Consider the following 24,937-nt stretch of genomic DNA (forward strand, 5'->3'; position numbering starts at 1 on the left):
CCTAGGCCTGTGAACAAGCTGACAAACATCACACTGAGGAGGAGGAATAGTGCACGTTTACAGTTTGTTTTTAGTTATATATATATACTTTAAAAAAAATAGTTTGCTTGTTTTTCCTGACTTTCATTCAAAAATGGAAATGAATGGGAAACAAATTTTAAATGTGGAAATGAATCTAGTGGAAATGTTTTTTTTTTTTGGTAAAATGTAACTGTTCTGTCCAGTAAAAAAGCTTGAAATAACAGTTAGGTGACTTTCAGTTATGAGACGTCTTATTTCATTGCCGATTGTGATAGAAAACAAAAAATAATTTCGACTTTTTTCTTGGTCTTCTAATTGTGGTTAAGTGGTTAAAAAAGACCCCACTCATTTATTTAATTGAAAGTGTTAACAATCTGCATAATCTGGCCCAACCAAAACAAACGGGGTGTCCTATGTGATGCAACCAAAGGCCTCCAAACTGCAATGCTGTGCAAATTCCTCTCCTTTAAATTAATCTTGTTTCTCCCTCACTCACTTTTTTTTCACTTTCTCAGAGTGTGCCGGCCAGCTGCCCCCCGTATCCACTCCGTACAGCAGCTCTCCTGTGCCGAGCGCGTGCCCAGATGAGATAACTCAGGGAGGAGAGGAAAAAAAGAAGGGAGGGTGAGTGAAAGAAAAAGAAAGAGCTGCTTCCTTGGGAAGACTGGAGGTCTGCCAACTCTTTCATCTTCTGTGCGTCCGATTCACTCACTTCATCATGTAGCAGTTTTGGAGATATAAGTCAATAAATATGGGCGCGTGAGCAAGACAAGCCCAACGAACACGTTTACAAACAAATAAATAGACAAACAGGCAAACAAGCTCTGCTCACTAGCTGCTCCAAATTATCAGCCGGAAAGGATGTGCGTTTGCTTTCTTCATCAAAACCTTGGCACACGATCAGAGGAGAGGGAACTGCTGCCGCTCTCTCTCCCTTCCACCCTCCCTTGCTTTCTACCTCTCTCTCGTAGAAAACTCTTTCTCTTGCTGACGCTCTCCATTTAAAACTTTGACAGAGTCGCTGGGAGTCACATTCACTTCCAAAGTCAAAATTAAACTCTAGGCATGGGCAGGTTTTGATTGGCAAACTTTATCTGGTGCCTGGAGGGACCGTAAGCCACTGTAAATGATTTATCGGAGAAATGCATCCCAGAATGCACCTGGAGGTGGCAGCCCAAGGGTGGGTATTGAGTGACCTCAGAAGACTTGGCCCCTGCCTCTGCCATTCCCTCAAATGTCTTCTACAATTCTACAATGAACACAATCTCAGATGGTACACCCACACTCCCATGTATATTACAAACAATAACAGCACACACTCTCGTGATCGAGCAAGCTCTTATTTGATTGGCTGGTTTTATGTCCTAAACAAGATACCGGGTTGCTACTATGATCACTTTTGGAAGAACTAATCACTGGATTTGGCAACGTGTGCGAGGATTGTGACATCAAATCTTTGAAAGATATTCTGAGTTTTATTTGAAAACTAGATATCTACAGTGCTGGTCAGAATTATTCCCCCCTTGGTAAATATGATCAAAGATGGCAGTAAAAAATCCTTTTGATATTTTATTACAAAAAAACCCAGCAAAAATCTAACCTTTCATTGAGGTAAAAGAATTGAAAGTGGGGGGGAAATCACATTATGAAATAAATGTTTTTCTCCAAAACACATTGGGAACAATTATTTGGCCCCTTTTATTAAATACTTTTTGTAACCTCCTTTTATCAAGATAATAGCTCAGAGTCTTCTCCTATAATGCCTGATGAGTTTGGAGAACACCTGACAAGAGATCAGAGACCATTCCTCCATACAGTATCTCTCCAGATCCTTCAGATTCCCAGATCCATGTTGGCGCTTTTTCTCTTCAGTTCAGCCCACTCATTTTCTGTAGGGTTCAGGTCTGGGGACTGGGATGGCCATTGCAGATGCTTGGTTTTGTGCTCAGTGACCCATTTTTGTTTTGATTTTGATGTTTGTTTTTGGATCACTGTCCTGTTGGAAGATCCAAACATGGCCCGTTATAAGATTTCTAGCAGAGGTTGTCAGGTTTTTATTTTTTATCTGTTGGTATTTGATCGAATCCATGATGCTATGTATTTGAACAAGATGTCCAGGACCTCTGGCAGAAAATTAGGCCCACAGCATTAAAGATACAGCAGAGTATTTCATTTTACACCTGGGGTACTTTTTATCCCTGTGTGCACCAAACCCATCTTAAGTGTTTCATCTGACCACAGTACCCATCCTGTTTGAAGTTCCTGTGGTTTCAGTTACTTTTCAAACGTTCTATGGACAGATTAAACAAAAAGAAAAAAAAAGAGCTTTTTGGCACCAAAAAAAAAAACAAGCATCTGCAATGGCCATCCCAGTCCCCAGACCTGAACCCTACAGAAAATGAGTGGGCTGAAAAGAAGAGAAGAAGCGCCAACATGGATCTGGGAATCTGAAGGATCTGGAGACATTCTGTATGGAGGAATGGTCTCTGATCTCTTGTCAGTTGTTCTCCAAACTCATCAGGCATTATAGGAGAAGACGCAGAACTGTTATCTTGGAAAAAGGAGGTTGCAAAAAGTACTTAATAAAAGGGGGCAAATAATTGTTCCCAATGTGTTCCCAATAAAAGGTTAGATTTTTGCATTTTTAAAAAATAAAATATCAAAAGGATAAACAATGCAGATTATTTTTTTACAGCCATCTTTGATAATATTTACCAAGAGGGCAAAATAATTCTGACCAGCACTGTATGTATGTACTGTTTTCCTGCAACTGGGAAGAGGATGGGAATCGGGATTCAAATGTGTCACCCATTTGAGCACCATTGTGGTTAATGTGATGAATGTGCACCGACCGCTGCGCCATAGGCTCTGTTTACCAGGGAATTGTTTTTACCAAAAAACGGGAGTTGAGATTGTCATTTTTTCCTTGTTGTGAAAAACTTTTGCATTTCTGCCACTAAGTAGAAAATAAACTGCATATCAAAGATCAGGACTGTGTAATAATTTTTGTTTTCTTATGTCCATGAAGTAATCAGTACATTTTACTTTAGACTTAGATCAAATTCAGAATACACACAGACTATGCATGATTTTTACCATGTCAGTCTTTTACTGTGGTATCCACTATTTCATATAAATCCCTAACCAGTTCATCCCTAACTAATTCATCACTGAACTGAATTGAGCTGAATAATCACATTAGTACCTTGCTACAGCTGCTTTACAGCAGAATTTGAATCAGTCTCTTATTTGATAAAGTTTGCAAAAAGTAACAGTAACATAATTCTGTTACTTTCCTGATTTGAAACTTTCTTTTGTATAAAGTGCTATACAAATAAAGGCGACTTGACTAACCAGTTTGTACAGGGACTAGTTGCTATACTGTACATGTCAGTCATAAGCTTTATTTAAAATACACTACCATTCACAAGTCTGGGGTCAGTAAGATGCTTTTATATTTTTGAAAGGACTCTCTTATGCTCACCAAGGCTGCATTTATTTGATCAAAAATGCAGTAAAAATAGAAATATTGTGAAATATTAGTAGAATTCAAAATAACCATTTTGTATTTTAATATATTTTAAAATGTTATGTGATGGCATAGCTGAATTTTCAGCAGTCTTCAGATTCACATGAATAAAAAGTATAAAAGAGCAGCATTTATCTGAAGTAGAACATTTTTGTAACATTATAAATGTCTTTACTGTCACTTTTGATCAATGTAATGCATCACTGCTGAATAAAAAAAATAAAAATAAAAATCTTGCTGACCTCAAACCTTTGAAACTTTTGTGTAAATGTGTAGTGTAAATTCTTTCTGGCATAAGTTCCAACATATGTGACTTTGGAGTTAACCATACTGTATTTAAATTACTGCATTTATGGCCATTTTGTGTTTTAACTCTCCTGGCTATATAAATATAATCACGTTCAAGGACCCTTTAGTGCTAGACTTGAAATGTTCTACTTTGATTTGAATCAATTAAACAAAGGTCCCACTGACCCAGTCTTAGCTTCAGCACAGCAAGTGGCCCTCCATGAAATCGAAGCAGCAGTAAATCATGTGCCTCCAGACCCTCGTTTCCCTGGGATATTGGACAGTAGGCCCATTGGATCCCTTCTAGCCCCTCTGAGGTTTTCATGTGGCGAGACAGCTGCAGGCTGGGGCCTGCAGAGCTGGGGACTGGTTCTTCACTCACTAAACGTAGAGGGAGAGGCGAGAGCCCCATATCAAAGCACTGGAGCTCGCCTTGACCTCCACCCACCATCAGCAGAGCTCCTGAAGGATGCCAATCTAGCATCGCCGGCACCATGGAGCAGGTGGCCCACTGGGAGAGGCCAGTCTGTGGGTCGAAAAGTACCACAGTGCAGTCCTGAAGCCCCAGGAGAACCCAGCGCTCCAACGGGTCGCGACTACAGGTTATGGGTTTGGATTTGAGTGATAGAGGAGTGCCGGATAGACGCTGGAGACGTCCATGGGCAGATTCATACACACAGGTTTGGACATCGGGAGGCTGGGCCTCCTCATGCAGTTCAGACGTGGAGTGTTTGGCCTCTTGGTGCAGCTCCACAGTCAGGACATGGTAGGGTTGGGTCAGACTAAATCTGCAGTCAATAGGGTTCCCGTCAGTTCGGACAGAGCTCAAAACCTATACACAGAGAGAAACAAAGTCAAAAGTTAAGTATTTAATTTAATAGAAATGTAAGTATTGTTTAGGAAAAAGCATATGAACCCTTGGATTTACTATTTGAATTTCTTTCTAAATTGGTTGTGCATGCCTGATCTACAATTACAGGAAATGTTGGTGAAGGTAATTTCTGCTGAAACCAAGGGTTCAAATACTTTTACCCTTATCTGTCACAACTGACAGATAAGATTTTATGACCAATGTATGTAGAAATTCATTGTAAATACATATACTTGTACCTGCAACTTTACATTACAATCTATATATTTTTTTAAATTTAAATTTTATGTATGGTGTGTAGTAGTATAGTTCAGAAAAGAATTGGAAATAATGAGGAGAAAAAGAAAAGAAAGTAATGAGAAGAGAGGTAAAGGAATCAGGTAATGAGTCAGATTCAAATTTGACACCAATTTGAGCAGCTTAACTCAATTTGAGCAACCTTAACTCTTTGCCTTTCATCCAAAAAAAGTCTTAGAAAAGTTATGCATAATATGAAATGGTGAATGAATCATCTTAAAATTTTAATAATAATCAATTATATTAAAAAAAGCTTTGAGCACGACAGCTCAATGTGTCGAAGCATGTGCACTGCTTACACATTTGATTCTAAAGAATAAAAAAATGTAGAAAATGGGTGACTAAATTATATTTCCAATTTATAAATGCGAAAAGTAACAACCCATTACAATTAAAAAAGAAAGACACGTATTTAGGCCTGTTAACTAAAGATGTTGTTAAAGGGGAAGACATTTATCTAATCAAAGTGATGCTGATATCAAGTAAGAAAGTTATAACGAGGAATTGGTTGAAAAGTGAACCTTTGAGTCTGGACCAATGGAGGAATATCATGGAGGAAATATTTGCAATGGAAAAAATGACCCATGACCTGAGACTGGAAGCACATAAATGTAAAATACGATGGTGGAAATGGACTTGTTATGTAACTCACTCAAATGTATGAAACAAATGGAAGACCTGTATTTGTAGCACCCTTCTAGTTGTTATTTTGTTCATTGTGAAAATTAAAAAATGCAACAAAAAAGAAAAAAAAAGAAAGACACAGATAGCCTTGAAAAAACACAGGGAGACCAGAAGTTTGCAAAACATTTGCAAAAGTAAATATTCAGCATGGACTCCTCCATCCCTGAGACAGTAGAAATCACAGGCCCAACACAGATGTTGAGCAAATTTGTTTGGAGATTTTACCTCAAAATGTGCACACAAACAGCTTAAAAAATGTCCTATCAGACAGCAGCACGCAGGAAGTTCGGGTTTACCTGTAGTATGTGGGTTTCTGGTGCAGATGGTGTGGTGAGAGAGAGACTGAGAGCGATGGGCTGGCACAGAACAGTGGCGTGCGCGCCAGCGTAGGAGACTGAGTTAAGCGGGTTGCCGATGGTTTCTGTGAAAGCAGGGGATGAGTTTTTTTGTCTTTTTTTTAGCTGTAATCCCCCCTGGGCCAACTCCCGCTGCACCCCAGGGGGTGAGAGGGGTTTAGTGAGAGGGCGGGAGAGGAGTTGCTGACAGCACAGAGGGGAGATCCGGAACAGTGCCAGATCTCCACAGAGCCAGGCCCCGCTGAGACACACCTGCCCCAGCCACAGAGGCCCCCACTCTGGGCCTGTCCACAGCTGGGCCCGGGCTCAGAACCAACACCCCACTGACCATGCTAGCAAAAGACCAACGCCCCAACTGCTTTGGCTAATACTACGATAATTCTGACCCCGCTAGCACTAAGCTAGTAAAAACCTAGCTAGGGCTAGGTTGAACACCTTTCTGGGCCATTTTAAGGTGGTCAGCTCACTGCTCTGGCCAGAATATGTGACCTTGTGAGGCTAATGCTTTGCTAATACCATGCTAGAAAGTGCTACAGATACTCTTCTGGCTAATAATACACATTTAAACGCTATAACCCTTGAACACTGTTGTGCTTTGTTGTGCGTGTAAAATCGCGGACCACAAGTGCCATCAGGAACTATCGAGAAATTGCACAATCCTCACACTTGTTTATCCGGTTTAGTAGTAACGGATAGCCACAGAGAGAAAGCGCTAAGCTCTTTTCCACGGTAACACTAAACAAAAACAAAAAGGTGAAGAAATAAAGGAGAGCTGGTTGAGAGGCAGTGTGTTTGCCTCAGCACTGGGGGACATTTTGAGTGTCTTTCTCCCACCCGCCACAAAGGTTTTAACATCTTCACAGAGTGATCCTTCTTAAGACCTGCATTCACACACACACACACACACACACACACACACACACACACACACACACACACACACACACAAACATTGCAAATCCCACAGCTGCTGCTGAAACAATGACAGATTCAATTTCACAAAGACAAACGGCATCTTGGTGGGTTGGGGCGGTTGGGGGGGTGCGGTGCAAAGGAGAGCGAGAAAGAGAGAGAGAGAGAACAGTGGTAAGTGAGTCTCTGTTAGTTATTGGTTTCAGTCACTGGTCAAAACTATTCTTTTCTTTTCTTCTCTTCTCTGGACTTTCTTTTGCAGCTTGAAAGATAAACCCAAAGAGGTCCAGCTGAGCAGCAGGCCTTGTTCACAGCAGTAGAGCTCTTTGAGCCAATTTTCCAGCTCAGAGAGCAAACAGTGAGAGAGAGGGAGAGAGAGAGGGGGACAGTGAGAGAGAGAGAGAGAAAGGGAGATGATGATGAAGGCAATCTATGAAAGTTCTTGCTGCTGAGTCTCCGCTCTTCTGGTGTGTGTAAGTGTGTGTGTGTGCTACTCAGATGCTTGTCAGGCCGCTGTGGCATGAAATCAACACAGAAGCATTCGCTCTGTTGCACCTGCACATGCCCAAGAATTTAACCCGGGAAATCACATTCCACTCGGACCTTTTCTCTTCATATATAACATGCCCTGGAATCATAACAGCAGCCATGCACGGAAAAATGATGGAGATTGAAACCATTCCACATGAGCCTTCTAGAATCAAATAACACTGACAAAGTCACTGAATAAGGAATAAATAAAATCCAAATCCAAAAATAAGGGGAATAAATTCAGCAGAAGGACAAATAGCTCAGTCAAAAAGTAAAAAGTAAAAGAGGGGGCTGTGTCAAAACAGGTGTGCTGACCATTTAAAAGTTTGGAGTCAGTAAGATTTGAATTATTTTAAATTAATAATTCAGTAATACTAATTCAGTTTAATTCTGAACACTCAAGAACAATGACACTGAAGACATTTACAATGTTACAAAAGATTTCTAGTTCAAATAAATGCTGTTGTTTTGAACTTTCGATTCACCAAATAATCCTGAAAAATGTCTTACTGTTTTCACAAAATATTAAACAGCACAAATGTTTTCAACATTGATAAAAATAAGAAATATTTCTTAAGCAGCAAATCAGCATATTAAAATGATTTCTTTGTGGATTGAGGATGACTGGAGTAATGATGCTGAAATGCTGATGCTTCAGCTTTGTCATCACAGGAGTAAATTATATTTTAAAATATATTAAAATAGAAGACAGTTATTTTCAATTGTCATAACAATAATTCACAATATTACTGTTTTTACTGTACTTAAAAAGTATCACCAACCCCAAGCTTTGAAGAAATTGTTATGAGCAATTCACTGACAAAACAAACAAAACACATAAAAACATATACTTACTTTTTCATGGTTTAATCACAAAAAAAGAAAGAAATTATTTTAAGATAGTTTAACCATTTACGACCACAAAATTTCCTCAAGAAATTCCTTTTAAAAAAAGTGCACCCTCCTAAAAGTCACTGACTCCATGGTTCATGTGTGATGTCTGGAGTCATTTTCAAACAGGCCTTAAAACTGTAAAACTATCCTTTTCTGCTATCATTCCACATTGGGTGAAAAGCATAATATGCATTTGGTTGAAGACATAAGAAATGTGGCAATTTGTAAATAGAGTACAGACGCCTGGTAAATATGCAGATCAAACAAATGAAGAGAAGTGTTCTGAGAGAGATAACAGGATATTCAACAACATCTAATGCGCACGGAAAACATAACAACAACCACCTTAATATGCAAACCAACTATCAAAAAAGGAAAAAAGAGAGAGATATCAAATGCTTACTGAAAACATAACAACCACCTCAACATGCAAAATAAGTGAAGTGTATTTATAAAATTCTTTTTATTAAAATCGTTAAATTCCAGGAACAGGGGAATTGATTTAAAATGTTAAACGTTTGCATAAATAAGTGTGTGTGCACGAGTGTTTTTCCCGGTGTGTCTCTTGGCAGTGCTTATCTGCGAGGGGTAAGAATTAAGACCACATAGGGAAAGAAAGCGTACTTTTTAAATGCTGAAGACTAAGCAGAAAATGGGTTTAGCATGCAGATAGCAAACTTAACAAAGGGAACATATATATGAGGCAGAATTGATTGAAGTGTGTGTCTGTGCGCCGAGCGAACCGTTTGATTCACCGCTCGCGTCTTACATAAACTGCTAGCTTGATTTCACACCACGGATCTGAAAATGACAACAAACACTTTAATTAGAAACGATGAAGGCGAGAGACACTTTAATGTTTTTTTACCGTAGAAAAATGAGAGAGAGAGAGAGACAGAGGGGAAAAGAGAAAGAAAGAGAGAGGAAAATAAATAGGTGAAGGCCCAGGATAAATCCAGGGTTCATTTCCAACCAGAGCAATCCAGCGTTTTTTTTTTTATTTAGCATTTTTCCACCCCTTGTTTGTTTTCATTTGGTGCATTTGCAATTGGAAACGCCGCTCCATCTCTCTCATTCCCTGCTCTGCGAGTGAAGATTTTGCATATGTTTAAAACCAGAGAGCAACGTTGGGAGTTTAAGCACTGCTTGCTGATTTCTGAATCATCGCCATTCAATATTAAACAGCGCTGAGAGGCAGGAAAAAGAAGGAATGTACAGTAGAAATGGAGAAATGGACAGACAGTCTTATAAGTGGTTCTTGAGAGCTATTCTTTTTTTTCCTCATTAAAAAAGTTTTACACAAAAAAAGAATTAGTACTTTTGAGACAATATCAGTAGCCTAATAAATGCTTTAAAAGTATTTTATCACTGCATGGAATACGAGTCACTTTTTAATTAAATAATGAAACTTGGATAAATCATGACTGATTCTGAAAACGTGCATGATGCTGTATTTGATACTGCTAGACATCAGTAAGTCCAAGACATGCTATCCAGAGTGACGCAAGCATAAAATGGAGTTGTACCTTTAAAAACGATGATAGATTAATGCGTGCAATTCCATTCTATACGCTTAATATTTTTTGAATCAAGAAAACATTTGTTGTGTAGCTGTTGCCTAATTGCACATTCACTGGAGAGCAAAATACATTCTACAATGAAAGAGTGTCAGCTACACAGGAAGGTCAAAGGTTGGCTGTTCACGTAAAGAAAAAGTTCAAGTGAACAGTCTGTGAGTTACAGCACCTCATTGAGAAACACAAAGGTGATTGGTAAAGCATGACAAAAGAGAAAAAAGAAAGGTACAACGGGACAAAAAGACTGGGGTGAAAAAGAGATTGAGAATCTTTCCAAAACCTTGAGCAATGGAGCATTGTGAGGGCATTATTAAAAGTATTTATATTATTTAGGAGGTTACACTCCGGTTTTTATCTGACCTTCGAGTTTTTCCAAAATCTCACTCTCACATAATTTATCTCACATATTTCTAACCAAAAAAATATTAGTTTAGAAAGGGATAAAAGGCCAACCCTGAAGCCATGTAAGTGTCTGCTTACCATAAGCCCAGGGGTCTCCGAGCAGGCGAGCAGCACCAGGTTGGCCCTGTCCGCTGCACTAGGGATGGGAGACCAAGGCCTAACCTCCTCGTTACAGAGCGGCCACCAGCACACGGCCACATCCTGCGTCCGGTTCAGACCCATGTGGCGCTCCACGCGGCGTCCCCCGCCAGGTAAGTCCACCACTGAAACCTGCGGAAGAACAACAACCGTAAAGGAATCGGACCACAAAACATCTATAAAACATTGCCTCAACTCCTCTGCATAACACATTACAGCTGCGTGCTGCTTTATTAATGTGGCCTGAGCTGTTTCAGGTAGCAGGGCATTGTTATTTTTTGGTTGGGTTTTTTATTAGATTCATTTGAATTAGTTGCATTTGTTCTGCACTTGGCGAGATGTTTGAAGGTAACAAGATATTTGAATGATGGCTAATAAGATCTCTAGATGCTTTCACTTTCATAAACCACAGTGTGGCAGGAATGAACTTGATTAAAAAAAAAAAAAAAAAGGAAAATCCTATGGAAAAACCGGTTACACTTTATTTTGAAGTGTCTTTGTTACACTGTAATTATACACTTAAGTACTGAGTAATATTAAGTAACTACATGTACTTACAAACTTGCTATATGTACGTAGTGTCCTTACTACATAATAGATTTTTTTTTACTGTCTCTCACATTTTAAAAAAAGATCATACTTAATTATATTAAATCATTTTTTATTATTATTTTAACTTAGAAATGGAAATGGGCTTCCACAAAAAACATCCACACCAAGATCACTTACAATAAGACATCAGTCTCTCTGAAAAACATGTCATCTGAGCAAGTAGCATATCAGCCGCTATAATATTTGAACCTTATGTCTTTCCTTTGGGAAACACACAATGACAAATGACGGAAGCCTAATATTTCCCACCAAATCAAATGACATACTCAATATACCTCAGAATCTAATATACATCAGCAAATATGCAGCACAGATCAATCCAAAACCACCCAAAATTACAGGTTTCTAATGAAGCAAAGGCCAGTGTTTTGCTGCTGACTAAGTCTGACTACCAAATTTCATTAAAATGAGCCGCACCTGACACACCTGCTGTTTGGCTGATGCACAAAAAGCTTTAATCACTCAAGACTGTCTAGCCTCAACGTAGACATAATAATTGATGTATTCATAACTAGTTCCTTTGAAAGGGCATTAAATCCACTATCTGTTTATGGGACTGCAATAAAAGTGCAGTATGGAGCGATATTCTCTCCTACACTGTGCCACTGTCTCATGCCGCTGCATTAAACTCTATCTCATATCTGCAACGGCTCATCATGTGCTATTTCAGCAGTTCTGGGTCGAGGATTTAAAGCAGACCCTCAATGCAGCCAATAGTACGAATAAATGGCATGAAAATACGATATGGCTCTTATAGAGTCAGTGCCTATTCATGCAACATAATAGCAGTCATTTCCATATACTTCATTCTGAAAGGCCTTATCAAGAGCGCAAACACTGAGTCTCTCTTTATGTCAACAACTCTATCTGTGCACAATAGGGAGGACTAGAAATGTACTACAGTCTACCCATGACAACAAAAACTGTTCTTCATTTAACCTTGACCTTCACATTGCGCCTGTAAAGTCTAATCGTGCATGTTAAGTATCATCCACCATGAAAATGATTTATATAAGATTAATAAACAAACAAAAACCAAATAAACCAATACAGACTGTGGGAAAATAACATTCATCTCTCTCTGTCTCTTTCTGCCCTCCCCCAAAACTTGATTCCCCATCTTGCCTGTGCTTGCTGGTCAGCAATAATCAGACCCTCTTTCTGGAGGATTAGGCTCAAAGCTTAGTCCAGTGGAGCAGGCAGTGGATGGGGCCGGCCGGGCTGGGATGGGGGATGTGGTGGGCGGGGGTGGTGTCAGGGAGGGAGGACAGGGTTTGGGGGGGGGGGGGCGTACGGTCCCCCCTTATCAGAGCCATGCTGCTGGAGCCAGCCACACCGCAGGAGAGATTGCTTTCATACTCAGGCTGCCATCGCAACAAAGCGCTCCAGTAATGCGATAATGTTCGGGTGCGGAGGGTGTTAAGAGCCTGATGTATTTATGTATTGTGTTTAGTCCATAATCAGACCCATCCAAATTGTGATCTCCGCACACTTGGTCTCTGGCCCATTAAAATGAGGTTAATGCTTTCAAAAAGAAGACGAATAAAGATTTTTTTTTTTCTTAAATACCGTTATGAATTTTTAGACAAGTTGCTTTGGAAAGCCAGAGAATGAATGGGATGAGGGATAAAGAATGGAGTGATCACCTTCATTTCCTCTGAAAAGGAGAAGATGGACTTGACCCCACCCTCCGACCTCTACACCACTGCTCTGCTAGCGACAAACTACATGGCTGTGACCAATTTTACAAAACGATAATAATGGTCACATTTTATAATATAGATAGTGTCAGGGTTGTGTCACTTCAGTCTAGTTTATTCTTGGTTTTGTGACAGAGCCCTGACGCTACTGTATTGTCTTGTCTTGTGTGAGTGCGCGGATTCAAGTGTGCTCGAGCCGTGTGCTCTTCGGTCCATGCGAGTTGTTTTGTTTTTCGGAGCGTGGTGTTATGATCCCGGCACTTCGGTCTAGTTTGGTTTCGGTTTTGTGTCGGGATTCGGACATTCATGCTCCATGTGTTTGTCGTCTGTTGTGAGTGCACGGAATGAGTATTCACTAGTTCTCATGCACTCTATCTTGTTGTGTGAGCGTGCGGTTTCGAGTTCGCTCGGGGCGTGCGCTCCTCTGTCCGCGTGTGTTGTTGTGTTTTGTGTAGCACACGTTCATGTTTACATCAGCTGTGTGCTTTTATGTCATGTTTTGGCTTGTGCTGTGTAGCACGCGACTGAGTGCTTTCATGTTGTCATGTTTTGTGTGCATGTGCACGGCTTGTGATTTATTTCACTGGTCACGTACTTGTGTTTTAGTCATGTTTGGTGTAAGCACATGGCTTGTCATGTATGTTTCCTTGTGCCATGTGCTCTCCTGTCTATTGTCTAATCTTGTTACCTGATTATTGGTTCATACAAAAATAAGTAAGGGATAATGTAGAGCGAGGCGGTTGTTATAGCGAATACAACCCCGACAGGCTGATCAGGATCAGGATCTTGAATCAGCCTGAAGGGGTTGTATTCGCTATAACAACCGCCTCACTCTACATTATCCCGCTTATTACATGGCTACCTACCAAATAAATCAATCGTTCACAATGATCTGAAACTATCTTTCCTTTTTTGTTTTTAAATGCTTTATGTATTTTTTGTTAAATTACAGAAAAAAATGTAGAGATAGAGGGAAGAACATTTCTCAGGCATATATAGATGTACTGTCATAAATAATGTGATATCTCTATAAAGAGAGAAGTGCTGTGTGTTTGGACGTGATGTTCCCCAAAGGTGTGCATTAGAAAAGAGCTCCAGTAATCACAGTGTTACCTGTCCCAGCGGTAAAAGAAAGCAAGTAAAGCCAGGCAATTATTAGAGTTAAAAGCCCTGTGGAAAGAGCCAGACCAGCCTCATTAAAGCGTTTTAATTGAAAGCAGGAGAGGCTGTGCTGCCTTTCGTCCTAAAATGTGCTAATGTGTGTGTATTGAAGAGTGTGTGTATGTGTGAGTGTATGTCTTTGGGCGAGCGTTCAATAGATGTGTGTGTAAAAGGTGTGTGTGTGTGTGTTACCTTAATCTCCGCAGCTGTGAGTTTCTCCATGTGTCGTGCTGGTTCAGGTGAGCTCTGGTTCTTCCTGTTCAAGTAAACCTGACACACCTGACTCCTCTCCATCAGCGAGAACAGCAGGAAGCGATCGCCAATCACCGCTGAAAACCACAGAGCAAGGTCAAAGGTCAAAACTCATATGACCTTGTGAGAAGACATAGCGTGCACACACATTTACTTTGCTATCTAAATGAGGACATACTATATACTTCTATTGTTCAAATATAATGCTCATTATAATCACTACAGATTGACTCAAATCCTAAACTACCCCAAACAGAAAAGCTTTTTGCACTGTTAATAGCCTAAAAAAAACATTATTTATTTCAGTTACAGATCATTTTTCCAAAGGACGATTTATCCAAATTTCCCAAATGGAAGTTTGACATTTGACTATTGGCTGGTTCAAGCAATGCAGATGATTTCAGGTTTTACTATGCTTGTGGGGATATTTGGTCCTTACAATGTAGGTAAAATCTGACCCACACACACAGAAATGCACATAATGAATAATTTTCATAAGTGAGTCAGAGTAGTAGTTTAAGAGTCACAGGCGGGAGAGAGAGAGAGAGAGAGAGAGAAAGAGAGAGAGAGAGAGAGAGAGAGAGAGACTGTAAAGCCTGTAGGGTATGCAGCTTTCATGTTAAAGAGAGACATTTGCAGTGAAACTGTTGACAAGCTCTCCACACTGTGATTAGCAATTAACCTTCCCTTCCTAAAAAATTAATCTGTTTATGAAACCAATTAAACGGCAAAAAAATTAATACAACCCATTCAGAGAAGCAGGTTTAGTTGAGGATGATATTCAGGGCTGGAATTTCCAACCTGAACAGCAATTAGAGACGGAATATCAGCGCTTCTGCAGTAATTATGAATCATCTCACATTCAAGCATAAAACAGAGTGCTAATTTCAAAGGAATAGTGTGTTAAATGCAGTATTTTTAAGCGTCATTTTTAAGTTTTACTTTAGCAAGTCTTTAATGACAAAGAAAACATCCACATTTGTAAAAGATTTTGAAAAATCGAACTTAAAATACTGATGTATTGTGTGTTTATTGAAGGATGGAATTCGAAGGAATCATTTTTGCTTAAACCAACGTTTTTAGCTTAGCCACATACTTTGAGAGGCTCAAGAGTGGTTTGGAAGTTCTAAAATGTAAATGATACACTCTACCAAATTAAATGACATTATCCCTTTGGAAAAGAAAAAACATGGAATACTCAACATGCTTTTAAAAGATTACAAAAATTTCAGAGAAAATACACATGCATTAGTATTCAGTAATCATGTCCAAATTAATGGGAAGATTCCATGATAATCCTTCCAAAAAAAATCCAAATGTGTGTCCAGGGGCTAGTAAACAGGTTTTGGAACATATGAGTAGCGGGTTAGCAGAATAAATCAATAAATTCCCCTAAATCTGCTTAGTTAGTTAATACTCCATTCATTTAAAACATGTTTATATCACTGTCTAAAACTCTTACCAGCAGAGAAATTTATTTCTAGAAAAAAAATTCAATAATGGTGGATATTTAAATTGTAGTTCATTACGTTTTAGCAATCACTAATGGACTCAAAAACACTAAGCCGTTTTTACCTAAGATTACTGTGGGATTACTGTTCCTACAAATATAAAATATTCCCAAATGCCTCTCATATCATTGTTTTGCTGTCCATATACGTCTTAAAAATTTTCTTAACCTGTGACTGTACTAATGAAACAGCTATAGATGCATTACAGATGATTTTGGGTTTAAAAAGTGTGTTTTTCACAATCACAGGCTAATCAAAGTTTTCGATCTCTCTCTTTTTACTACAGCGCTCACAAAGTAACAAGTAATCAAGGCCAGAACAGGTCTGACTGCATGTGTGAAACTAACTGAATAAGTGACAGATGCAGAAGCCTTCCTGGCACCCCCACCCTTACACTCTCTCTTTCTCAGACACACACACATAATTACTCTGGTAATTAGGGGCTCTGGGGGCCTGAATGGCACTCTATGGGGGGCTACTAGGAAAAAGGAAGGGGTGGGCTGACAGAGGGAGAGAGATAGAGAGAGAGAGGTTCATCAGGTATCTAGAGACCTGGCACAGAGAGCTTTAGCCATATAAGCTCTAAACAATAAATGATATGAGAAAATAATTAGCAGATTTGGGAGAGTGTCCAATTTCACAAACCAGAAATAAGACAGGGAGCCATGGCAGATTCCCCTGAGATTCAGGAGGAACCTCAACATGTATGTGTGTGTGTGCGCGTGTGTCCATGCTTTTCGAACTTCCTCTGGGAGTAACGGAAGGAGGAGAAACAGAAGGGACTGCCGTTCCTGACCTGTGGGTGTGCGTGCCGCCCAGGCCCATGCTGGGAAAATGAGCAGTGAGTGAAACTGCAAAGAGAGAGGGAGAGACAAGAAGAGGAGAGAAAGAAAAAAGAAGAGAGGAAGGGTAGCGTGTGAGTACGCGTTTACTCACCGTCGCTGATGGTGTCAGCAGGTAGTCGCCCCACCAGCGTTCTGTCAATGGCCACTCGTTCAACCTGAGCTCCACCCAGGATAAGGGTCACCAACACACCTGATCTCAACAGCATCTACACACACAGTAACAAATAATAACACATTCACACTGAATGGGACTTTATGATTGTAAATCTTCAGAGTACAACAAGAATACATTTAAAGGTATTGTTCACACGGACAAATGAATATTCTGTCATCATTTATTCATTCTTGTGTCATTCCAAACCTTTCTTTTTACTATGTAGAGCACAAAAGACAGTATTTTGAAGGAAGTTTCAGCTGTATTGGTCAAGCTCCAAATCAAAACACTGTTCAATGCATGCATACAAGGACCACATCAAATATGGTGACACAAACCTCAAACATCATGACGTTTGGCCATTTGAGAACCAATGAGGTTTGACATAAGTTGTGCGTTTGAGGTTTGTGACGCCATAATTGATGTAGTCTGTATATGTATGTGTTGATCAATGCTTTGATTTGAGAGTGAATAAAGGCTTAAATACGTTCATCAAATGTCATATGCAGTATGATCACATGGCTTCAGAAAAGTTGGATAAAAAAAACAAAGTAAGGTTGGGAAATATAACTTTATAATTCCTGAAATTAATATTTGCTGTTTAAAGTGTTAAAAATATTTAAAACAATATTTGTTTTTTCAATTCCTGAAGCAGCAATGCTAATGTATTTTTCCCCCATTTTTTTAAAAGTTCAATTCAATTAAGAGTTGTTATAATATTTTATTTTTATTTTTAATAAATGATAAAGACAATCTGACAATTTTCAATTTAGGCCTGTTTTTTAATTACACTCTAATGTTGAATGGCTATAATTGCAATTTATCTCCATAAATAATAATAATAATAACAACAACAATAACAAAATGAATAGAGGGAAAATAAATGTGAAAAGATGTTAATATTTTAAATACTCTCTTTATGTTGTTTCCACATTCATTTGAAGATTCAATGTGAAATATATTTATGATTACAAATTTCAAATGTTAGGTGTACTTGATCGTGATTAACCAAATACATTTTTAAATTATCTAAAGCACTTCTTTTAAGCCACCTTTTCTTTTTGGAGCTTGAAATTTTGGGTCCCATTAACTTTCATAATATGGACAAAAACAGCTGATACAAAATATCTTCTTTTAGTTTGAAATGAAATGGGATCAAGTACTGTAAATGATGACAGAATTTTTTTAGGTGAACTATCCCTTTAAAAATCTCTACCTAATAACATTCTGTCTGGAATAAGGTGGAATTTCATCTCTATAGAACGTGAACAGTGGATAAAGGTCACAGCGTCCAATCAGACCCCGCTGTTGGGCAGGAAAAAACATCTCTGACCACCAAAAAAATAAGAAAGAAATAAAAAGTCGAACAACGTTTGATCTCCCTGACCTTTTAAAACGGCGTAAATCAAGCACTTTAGGTGCGAAAAATGTGTGCGCAAGTGGCTGAAGAATCCGCACTGAACGGAAAACCGCTGGGTTACAGTGATGTGTTTGAGAAGGGAATCTTTTTGATCCCAGAGATAAATTCCCCAAGAGTATTTGACACAAACAGTCTGCATATGCTCATTGCCTGACCTCTGCTACACGAGCCAACTCATGCCAAGAAGGCCCGATGCCTGCTGGGTATTGGTGCATGCTGGGTAAGGTACCTGAAAGCACTGCTTGCTTCTCCATCTGACACTCATGACCGGGCATGACTGCAGCAGCTCCTGAGAGAAAGAGAGACAGAGAATGTGTACTAGGAATGAGTAGACCCTGTTTTCAGGGTCAGGTTTAGAAGGATGTTTCCAGTTTCAGATACGGAGAGGCAGCAAAAATGAGCCTGAGTTGGACTGAACAAAGCTAGGTTTGTGTGAGAGAGCCAGAGGCAGAGAGAGAGAGCCAGCTCACAGTCCCAATCATCCCCCTCAAATATCCCCCACGATGACAGAGAGGCACCCACACAGGTGCTGAGAGAGAGCGAGAGCAAGCGAGAGAGGTCGGGGGGATTTTCTCTTTCCTTATGAAAGGAGAGAGAGAGAGAGAGAGAGAATGCTCCTATTTGTTAATCGGACTGCAGGAAATGTAAACAAATACCTCTAGTTCCTTTAGGGCATCACGCAGCTTCTCCGGACGACGGTTACTAAGGAACCATGGGTAACCCCGACCTGAGTGACAGAAAGAGGACACAGGTATGAAATGCACCATCATCAGAGGCAAAAAAAAGAAGCAATAAAAGACAGCCAAAAGAATGTGTTTTTGTGTTTGTGGGTTTTTTAAGGGCGAAGAGGATTGACCCTGAAATACAGCTCCACTTGAGGTCACCCTACAAATGAATCTGAGCTGACAGCTCAAGAATGAAATCCTCTCATTTCAATCCTGATGATGATTTGGGTACAAACAATTGCAAGCATGGGACATATAAACTGAAGAATAAACAGGAGAATAAAGTTGTTGTTTTTATAAATGAAATAAAATCATTGTTAAAAAGTTAAGAATGGTATAATTAATATTAATATATGATAAGTAATTATTCATATTTATTTGGTGGATTTTCATATTTGAACACTTATATTTTAATAATTGTATTATTATTGTTAAAATACACATTTGTATTTGAATTTTTCTTTATATTTTATATATTTTTTACAAGTATTTCATTAAATTTTAAAGTGAGTTTTAAAAACTAAAAAAAGTCTCATCCCATTTGCATTCAGGTTTTATGCTTTTTTTTCTTCTTTTTTTACAGAAAAGTCTTTCTTTGCAAAGAGTTTCTTTCCAATCAAACTCCAAAATGACTGTTTTCCTTTGATCTACAATGCAAAGTGTGGATAAAAACCTATTTTTATTTCTCTAATGCTGTAGACAGAAGGGATTTAAAGGCGAAATATTAACTAATAGCGCAACAGAGGCTAAATTCAGTGTAACGCCGCAGTCTCATTCAATCAGCGCTCCCTGAGTTAGCACAGTCACCCGAGGGAAGAACTCAAAGTTACCATAACATATTAAACACATTAAATACGCCACTCCAAAATGCCTCGTTCCGCTCACAAAGCCCCCCAAATTTCCGCTTAGATCTCAGTCCCTGTTTCCCTCTGGAGCAAACCAGCGAAGGGGGAAAAAAAGAGAAAGAAACGTTAATAGAATTCTCGGCTGAGTTCAATCTGTGAGTGTGCGTTTGCATTTATGCATTAATACGTTCATCCGGGACAGGGACCAACAGAAATGGAGGAGGTCTGTTATTTGTATCAAATCCAATCTGTTTTATTTATTATTATTATTATTTCTACACCATTAAGACATGTCTCCTGTCTTTAAGGAGTAAGAGGATGGAGAAATAAATGAATGCAAATGAAGGAGAGGGGATGGGAGATGAGCAGGACGGGGGCGAGAGGGGGACGGGTCTGTGTCTCCTGATAAGGGTGTTTGTGTTTCTCTCGAGGGCGACGGGAGTTACCCCACCAGCAGGGTGAGCGGGTAGGAGGTAACTGGGCATCACAGTGGGAAGGCACTGGCCATACTGGAAGTGAACATCTGACAACATCATAACTAATGTGAAAAAGACATATAAATTAGAGAGTCAGTCATATAATAAACTACATTAACGGCTGTACTTGTCTTAAAATGAATACAGAATCTAAAAGGAGAAAAGAAACACTGTAACTTGTACAATGGGGAAATGTGAAGCTGGAAAAATGGAAATGGTCCAGGCAAAACATTTAACACTGTCAACAAAAAATTACCCAAAAATACAATATTACCAGGTTTTTTGACATGGTACCATACTGTATTCTTCAAAGTACTTTGGAGAACATACCATACTATGAGTACTATCAGTATTGCTATGGTATTATACCATCACTGTACCATGGTACCAACACAATATTTTTAGTAAGGGACTGCTGCACTGAAGACCTTAATGAAGTCTGTAGAACTGTCATAAAAATACATTTATTGTGCAAAAGCTTGATAAACGTCATCAAATTGTCCATCGTCGTGACTTATAGCCTTATGCAGCACTTTTTTCATTCCATTTTTCTTCATTAATGCTGCATAAGGCTCATGAGGGTTAAAGAAGTGGAGGGATAATGGAGTGATGTTTAATAATTGTCAGATTTGCTCTAATGGGGCACTTCATTTTCCAGGCATCTGAAGCACAATTTAAATTAGGAATCAGATCAGTGTTGCTTTAGAAACATGCAAACCAATGTTCTTAAATAATGAGCTAATATGATCAATGACATGAAGGTTAATTGTTTGATGATGGATTACTTACTGTCTGCAAACTGCTGTTTCTCATTGTAGTAATGCTGATCTGTAGGAGAGGCTGCACAAAGAAGAAAACATTGTAAGAACCATTTTTATGGGTTTTTTTAATCTTCCGAAATAATACGAAAGCGAGTTTTATGTGCATATGTGGGTGTTTTGGCCCTTTGTAGAAAGTAAACTCAGTTAAAACAATTTTCACATGCTAACCAGTTTAATCTATCTACTAACAATATACAACAATGATTGCATCACAGAAGAATTTCTTTTTTCTTGAGTCATGAACTCACTTCCACCACTGTCATTTACATCATAGATATGTATACGTAGATCCACATTCGACCGGTCTAGACACATCCTGCCATCTTGGAACGGTCAGCATGTTGTCACTCACAGTAAGAGTCAATGATGCCACAACATTGCGCAGTTTCTGGTTGTGAAACCAACGAGATTTAAATTCCCAAAGAAATGGGATAACCTTTCACATGTGAAAATGTGTTGGTTTGTGTTTTTACACTTAACTCAATATTGCAGGTTTTTTCTATGGTACTTTTTAATGTTTTTACTTTTACTATGGTAGCTTTTTAATGTTGTGTTAGCTGACGTCTTCGTCTTGTTGTATTGTGTTAGTTTTTCTATTGCAGATATAGATATGCATACATGCATCTAACTATGGTTGTAGACACTCACAATATTCATGGACCGCCTTTGACTGTTCCAATGGCGGCCCACAGAAACAGACGTTAATGAGGTATCTATGTATTTACTTCTATGGTACCCACCACACTCCAAATCAACTATTAAAATCAAATATTTTTGTTACAAAAATGCAAACACCTTTGTCCTTCAAATGCAAATTTTTATATAATACTAAATTACACAAAATTAAATAATAATTTCACACTTTTTGCTTAATTTGACAAAATACTACCTTTACTGGAAATGAAAAGTACTGTTATTAAACATAACTGATATTTATCTTGACAGACACTTTTGTGTCCTTGGTTGCAATACTTTTTTTTTTTTAAATAAAACTTTAGTGGCAGACCTGTTGGGTGTGATGGAATTCACAAGTGATGGTCAATTTTTTAAAAATTATATTCATTATTTTCATACACTGGATTTTAAAATTGTTTGTATATTTCACTCATTGTTTAAAATGTTAGAGTTTTTTAAATGTAATAATTAATAGCTTTACAGTGAACTTTCATTGTTTAAGATCAAAAGTTTGATATACTTTTTTTAAATACTTTATATTTATATACAAAATAAAAAATATAAAAATCTGTAACTAAAAATATAAAATATATGAACATTAGCAAAACAAATTAAGAAATGGTAAGACATTTCTAAGATATTTTTAATGTAACCTTAAAAAAAAAAAACATTTTTAATAAAAATGAATTCCTGCCACATAAAAGTGCCCATAGTTTAAGCAACACCCATGTATGCGTAAACACTCCCTCAAATGTCTTTCTCAGCATATGTTCACTAAGTTGTAGTCTCACCCCAATGTGTGTGTTTTCCAGAAAGAGAAAAAACACTGACTCATACAGTCAGAGGGACAGGTATCCTGACAGACGGAAATGACTGAGGCAAGACCAAACTCCTGCTTTGTCAGCATGCTCTCTCTTCTCTATGCTATAGCCCCACACCTTAAGCCCCATCTCACCCTAGAGTCCCAGATCTCTAGCCCTCAGTGGCCCAACCAGACGGCCCCATTCCCTGCCTTGCTCTACAGGAGCACTGCCTCTCTCTGCTGGAGGCCTGGACCTGCTGGACAGCTTCAGGATTACTGCTGCTAATCAGATTCTGCCATTCTGCCCCTGCTTGCCCCAGACACACACATCTGCTATGGGATAGAGGGGTGAAGAGCCCCATTCCTCACAGAAGCATGGGTCTCCTTCGCCCTCTGCTGGAGGCCATGAGAAACATCAGGTCCCACATTCAGACAGAAACTCCATTTATAAAAAATACTGCTTTTATTTATAGCCTGCTCTATAAAGTATAAATAATACACTGCAGGTTAAATAAGGATAATTAAAATAATTCAGTCATGTTTCATTCTTTGTGTGAATCATAAATGGGAGATGATATATAAAATATCTAAATAAATTACCATCAGAGATTGAGATTGATTTCATAATAATACAAAAATGGTCACTCATATGGACACACATTAACAGAATGACTTATGCAGGCATGTTTGTATGCTGTTTTTACAGATTTAACATTACAATTTTGATCTCTATTAATAAACAGGCATGTGAAATAAACTAACAATGCATTATTACATTCCCCCTTCTTAATTCTCTGAGACTTCAACCATCTCAAAGTCTTTAAACATCAAAGCCTTTGTGTTTTCTCAGACGTTATCATATAAAACACTGGAACAAACAAAACCTTTCAAGTCTCAAGTCTGAAGTATTAAAAATGAATAAAATAGTTTTGTCATTGTTTTAATCAATAAGCTTTTCACATTTCAGAGCTGGCTGTGTCCTCTCATGAGGGGTCTGGATTATTAAATGTTTAATCTGTGACACATTAAAAAACTCAAGAAACCTGGTGGCACTTCATTTGCCCAGAAGCATTTAGAGAACATCTGTGATGAGCAGGCCCACGTGAGAAGCAGACTTTTTTCAGCTTTTTCTAAGCTTATTTTAGGGGTAAATCTTTCAAAATTGAATAGGTAAGGTATAATCAAATTAAATACTGATTAAGAAAAAATTATTAAAAAGGTGCAGGGAGATTTGTAGAACTTTGTTACAATTCTGTGGAAATCTAGAGAGTTCTGTGAGAGAGTATCTGGTGTTGAGTAACACGAGGAAAATAACACTGAAGTGTCATTCGGTGAACTTCAAAGACATTTACAGAATACTGTAGTTCAGACAGGAAGAATGAACTAAAAGTCCTTATTTTGTATAGCTATTTATACTTGCATGATATTGGTTTTTACTATTTAGAAAATTTTGAATGACACAAAAAGGTTATGATCAAATTTTATGAAAAAATAAGGATTGTAAATGAATGATATATTTAAGAAAGTCACAAGATGCAGCATACCTGGTTCTCCTTTTTCATAGAGTTGGTATGTGCCAATGTCTGTGTCTGTGAAAATGCAAATCAAAAGAGGGAAGAAGAGGTCAGAGTTCTATTCAAATACAAAATGAAACACTGGCTTGTTGGCGACATCACGAAAAATATGTGAGCACCTATAGTGTTTGACTGCATAGGATTTACTGTTGATTTACTCTTCATAGACTGTGTACTTCTGACATGGTATTACAAATAAAGATGGACTACACCATTTCCATCCATGCATAATTTTTTTTAAGTTTTCATTCATTCACACTGGCGGATTCACCGCGTTTCATTCCCTTGCTCGCTCTCTCTCTCTCTCTCTCTCTCTCTCTCTCTCTCTCTCTCTCTCTCTCACTCAATGCACAGGTCAGGAGGGCTGGCTACAGGCGATAGAGCTCCAATCACATACAAATACTTGCAAACCGATTGCAGAACACAATATAATGCATGTACACAAACATGCATGCGTACAATCCGCGACAACATGTTATCACAGGATTTTCCAAATAACTGATAACTGGACTAGTCTGTGAGAAAAAGCAAAATACACATTGCTCTTACACACACTTCCAGTATACCAGAATACCCAAGGAGAAGAACCAATGGGCGAAGAAGGAACAAACATTCAAAAAGGTTAAAACAGGAGCAGAGGATGTGAGGGTTTTTACTATAAAGCACCAATAAAAACCAGGCATGACAAATTGAAATGTTGTGCATTATGAAGTATTTATCACAAACTGCCTCTTAAAAGCTATAATTATGTATGCCATAAATTTAATTATAGGCCATAGAATGTCTATAATAAAAAGACTAACTGGTGTAATAATAACCTACATAAGTGTATGACACAGCAGTTTAAACGGCTCTGAAAGAACT

The 24,937-nt window shown here is 38.5% G+C and overlaps 1 protein-coding gene across 3 annotated transcripts in view; it reads right to left on the reverse strand.

Moving 5' to 3' along the window:
• Window positions 1–24,937, reverse strand: part of wdpcp (WD repeat containing planar cell polarity effector) — a 100,850-nt gene that overhangs the window by 18,144 nt on the left and 57,769 nt on the right. For all 3 annotated transcript variants that reach the window (XM_084097697.1, XM_084097698.1, XM_084097699.1), the window contains exons 3-10: window positions 24,044–24,088; window positions 20,991–21,041; window positions 18,812–18,882; window positions 18,385–18,444; window positions 16,673–16,787; window positions 14,166–14,302; window positions 10,441–10,632; window positions 4,025–4,670 (exon numbers count right to left, since the gene is read on the reverse strand). In XM_084097697.1, the coding sequence (XP_083953823.1) occupies window positions 4,025–4,670; window positions 10,441–10,632; window positions 14,166–14,302; window positions 16,673–16,787; window positions 18,385–18,444; window positions 18,812–18,882; window positions 20,991–21,041; window positions 24,044–24,088 (1,317 nt within the window). The remainder of the gene's footprint in view (window positions 1–4,024; window positions 4,671–10,440; window positions 10,633–14,165; window positions 14,303–16,672; window positions 16,788–18,384; window positions 18,445–18,811; window positions 18,883–20,990; window positions 21,042–24,043; window positions 24,089–24,937) is intronic.

The sequence above is a fragment of the Abramis brama genome (assembly GCF_963993115.1).
Source record: "Abramis brama genome assembly, chromosome: 21".
NCBI lineage: Eukaryota > Metazoa > Chordata > Actinopteri > Cypriniformes > Leuciscidae > Abramis > Abramis brama.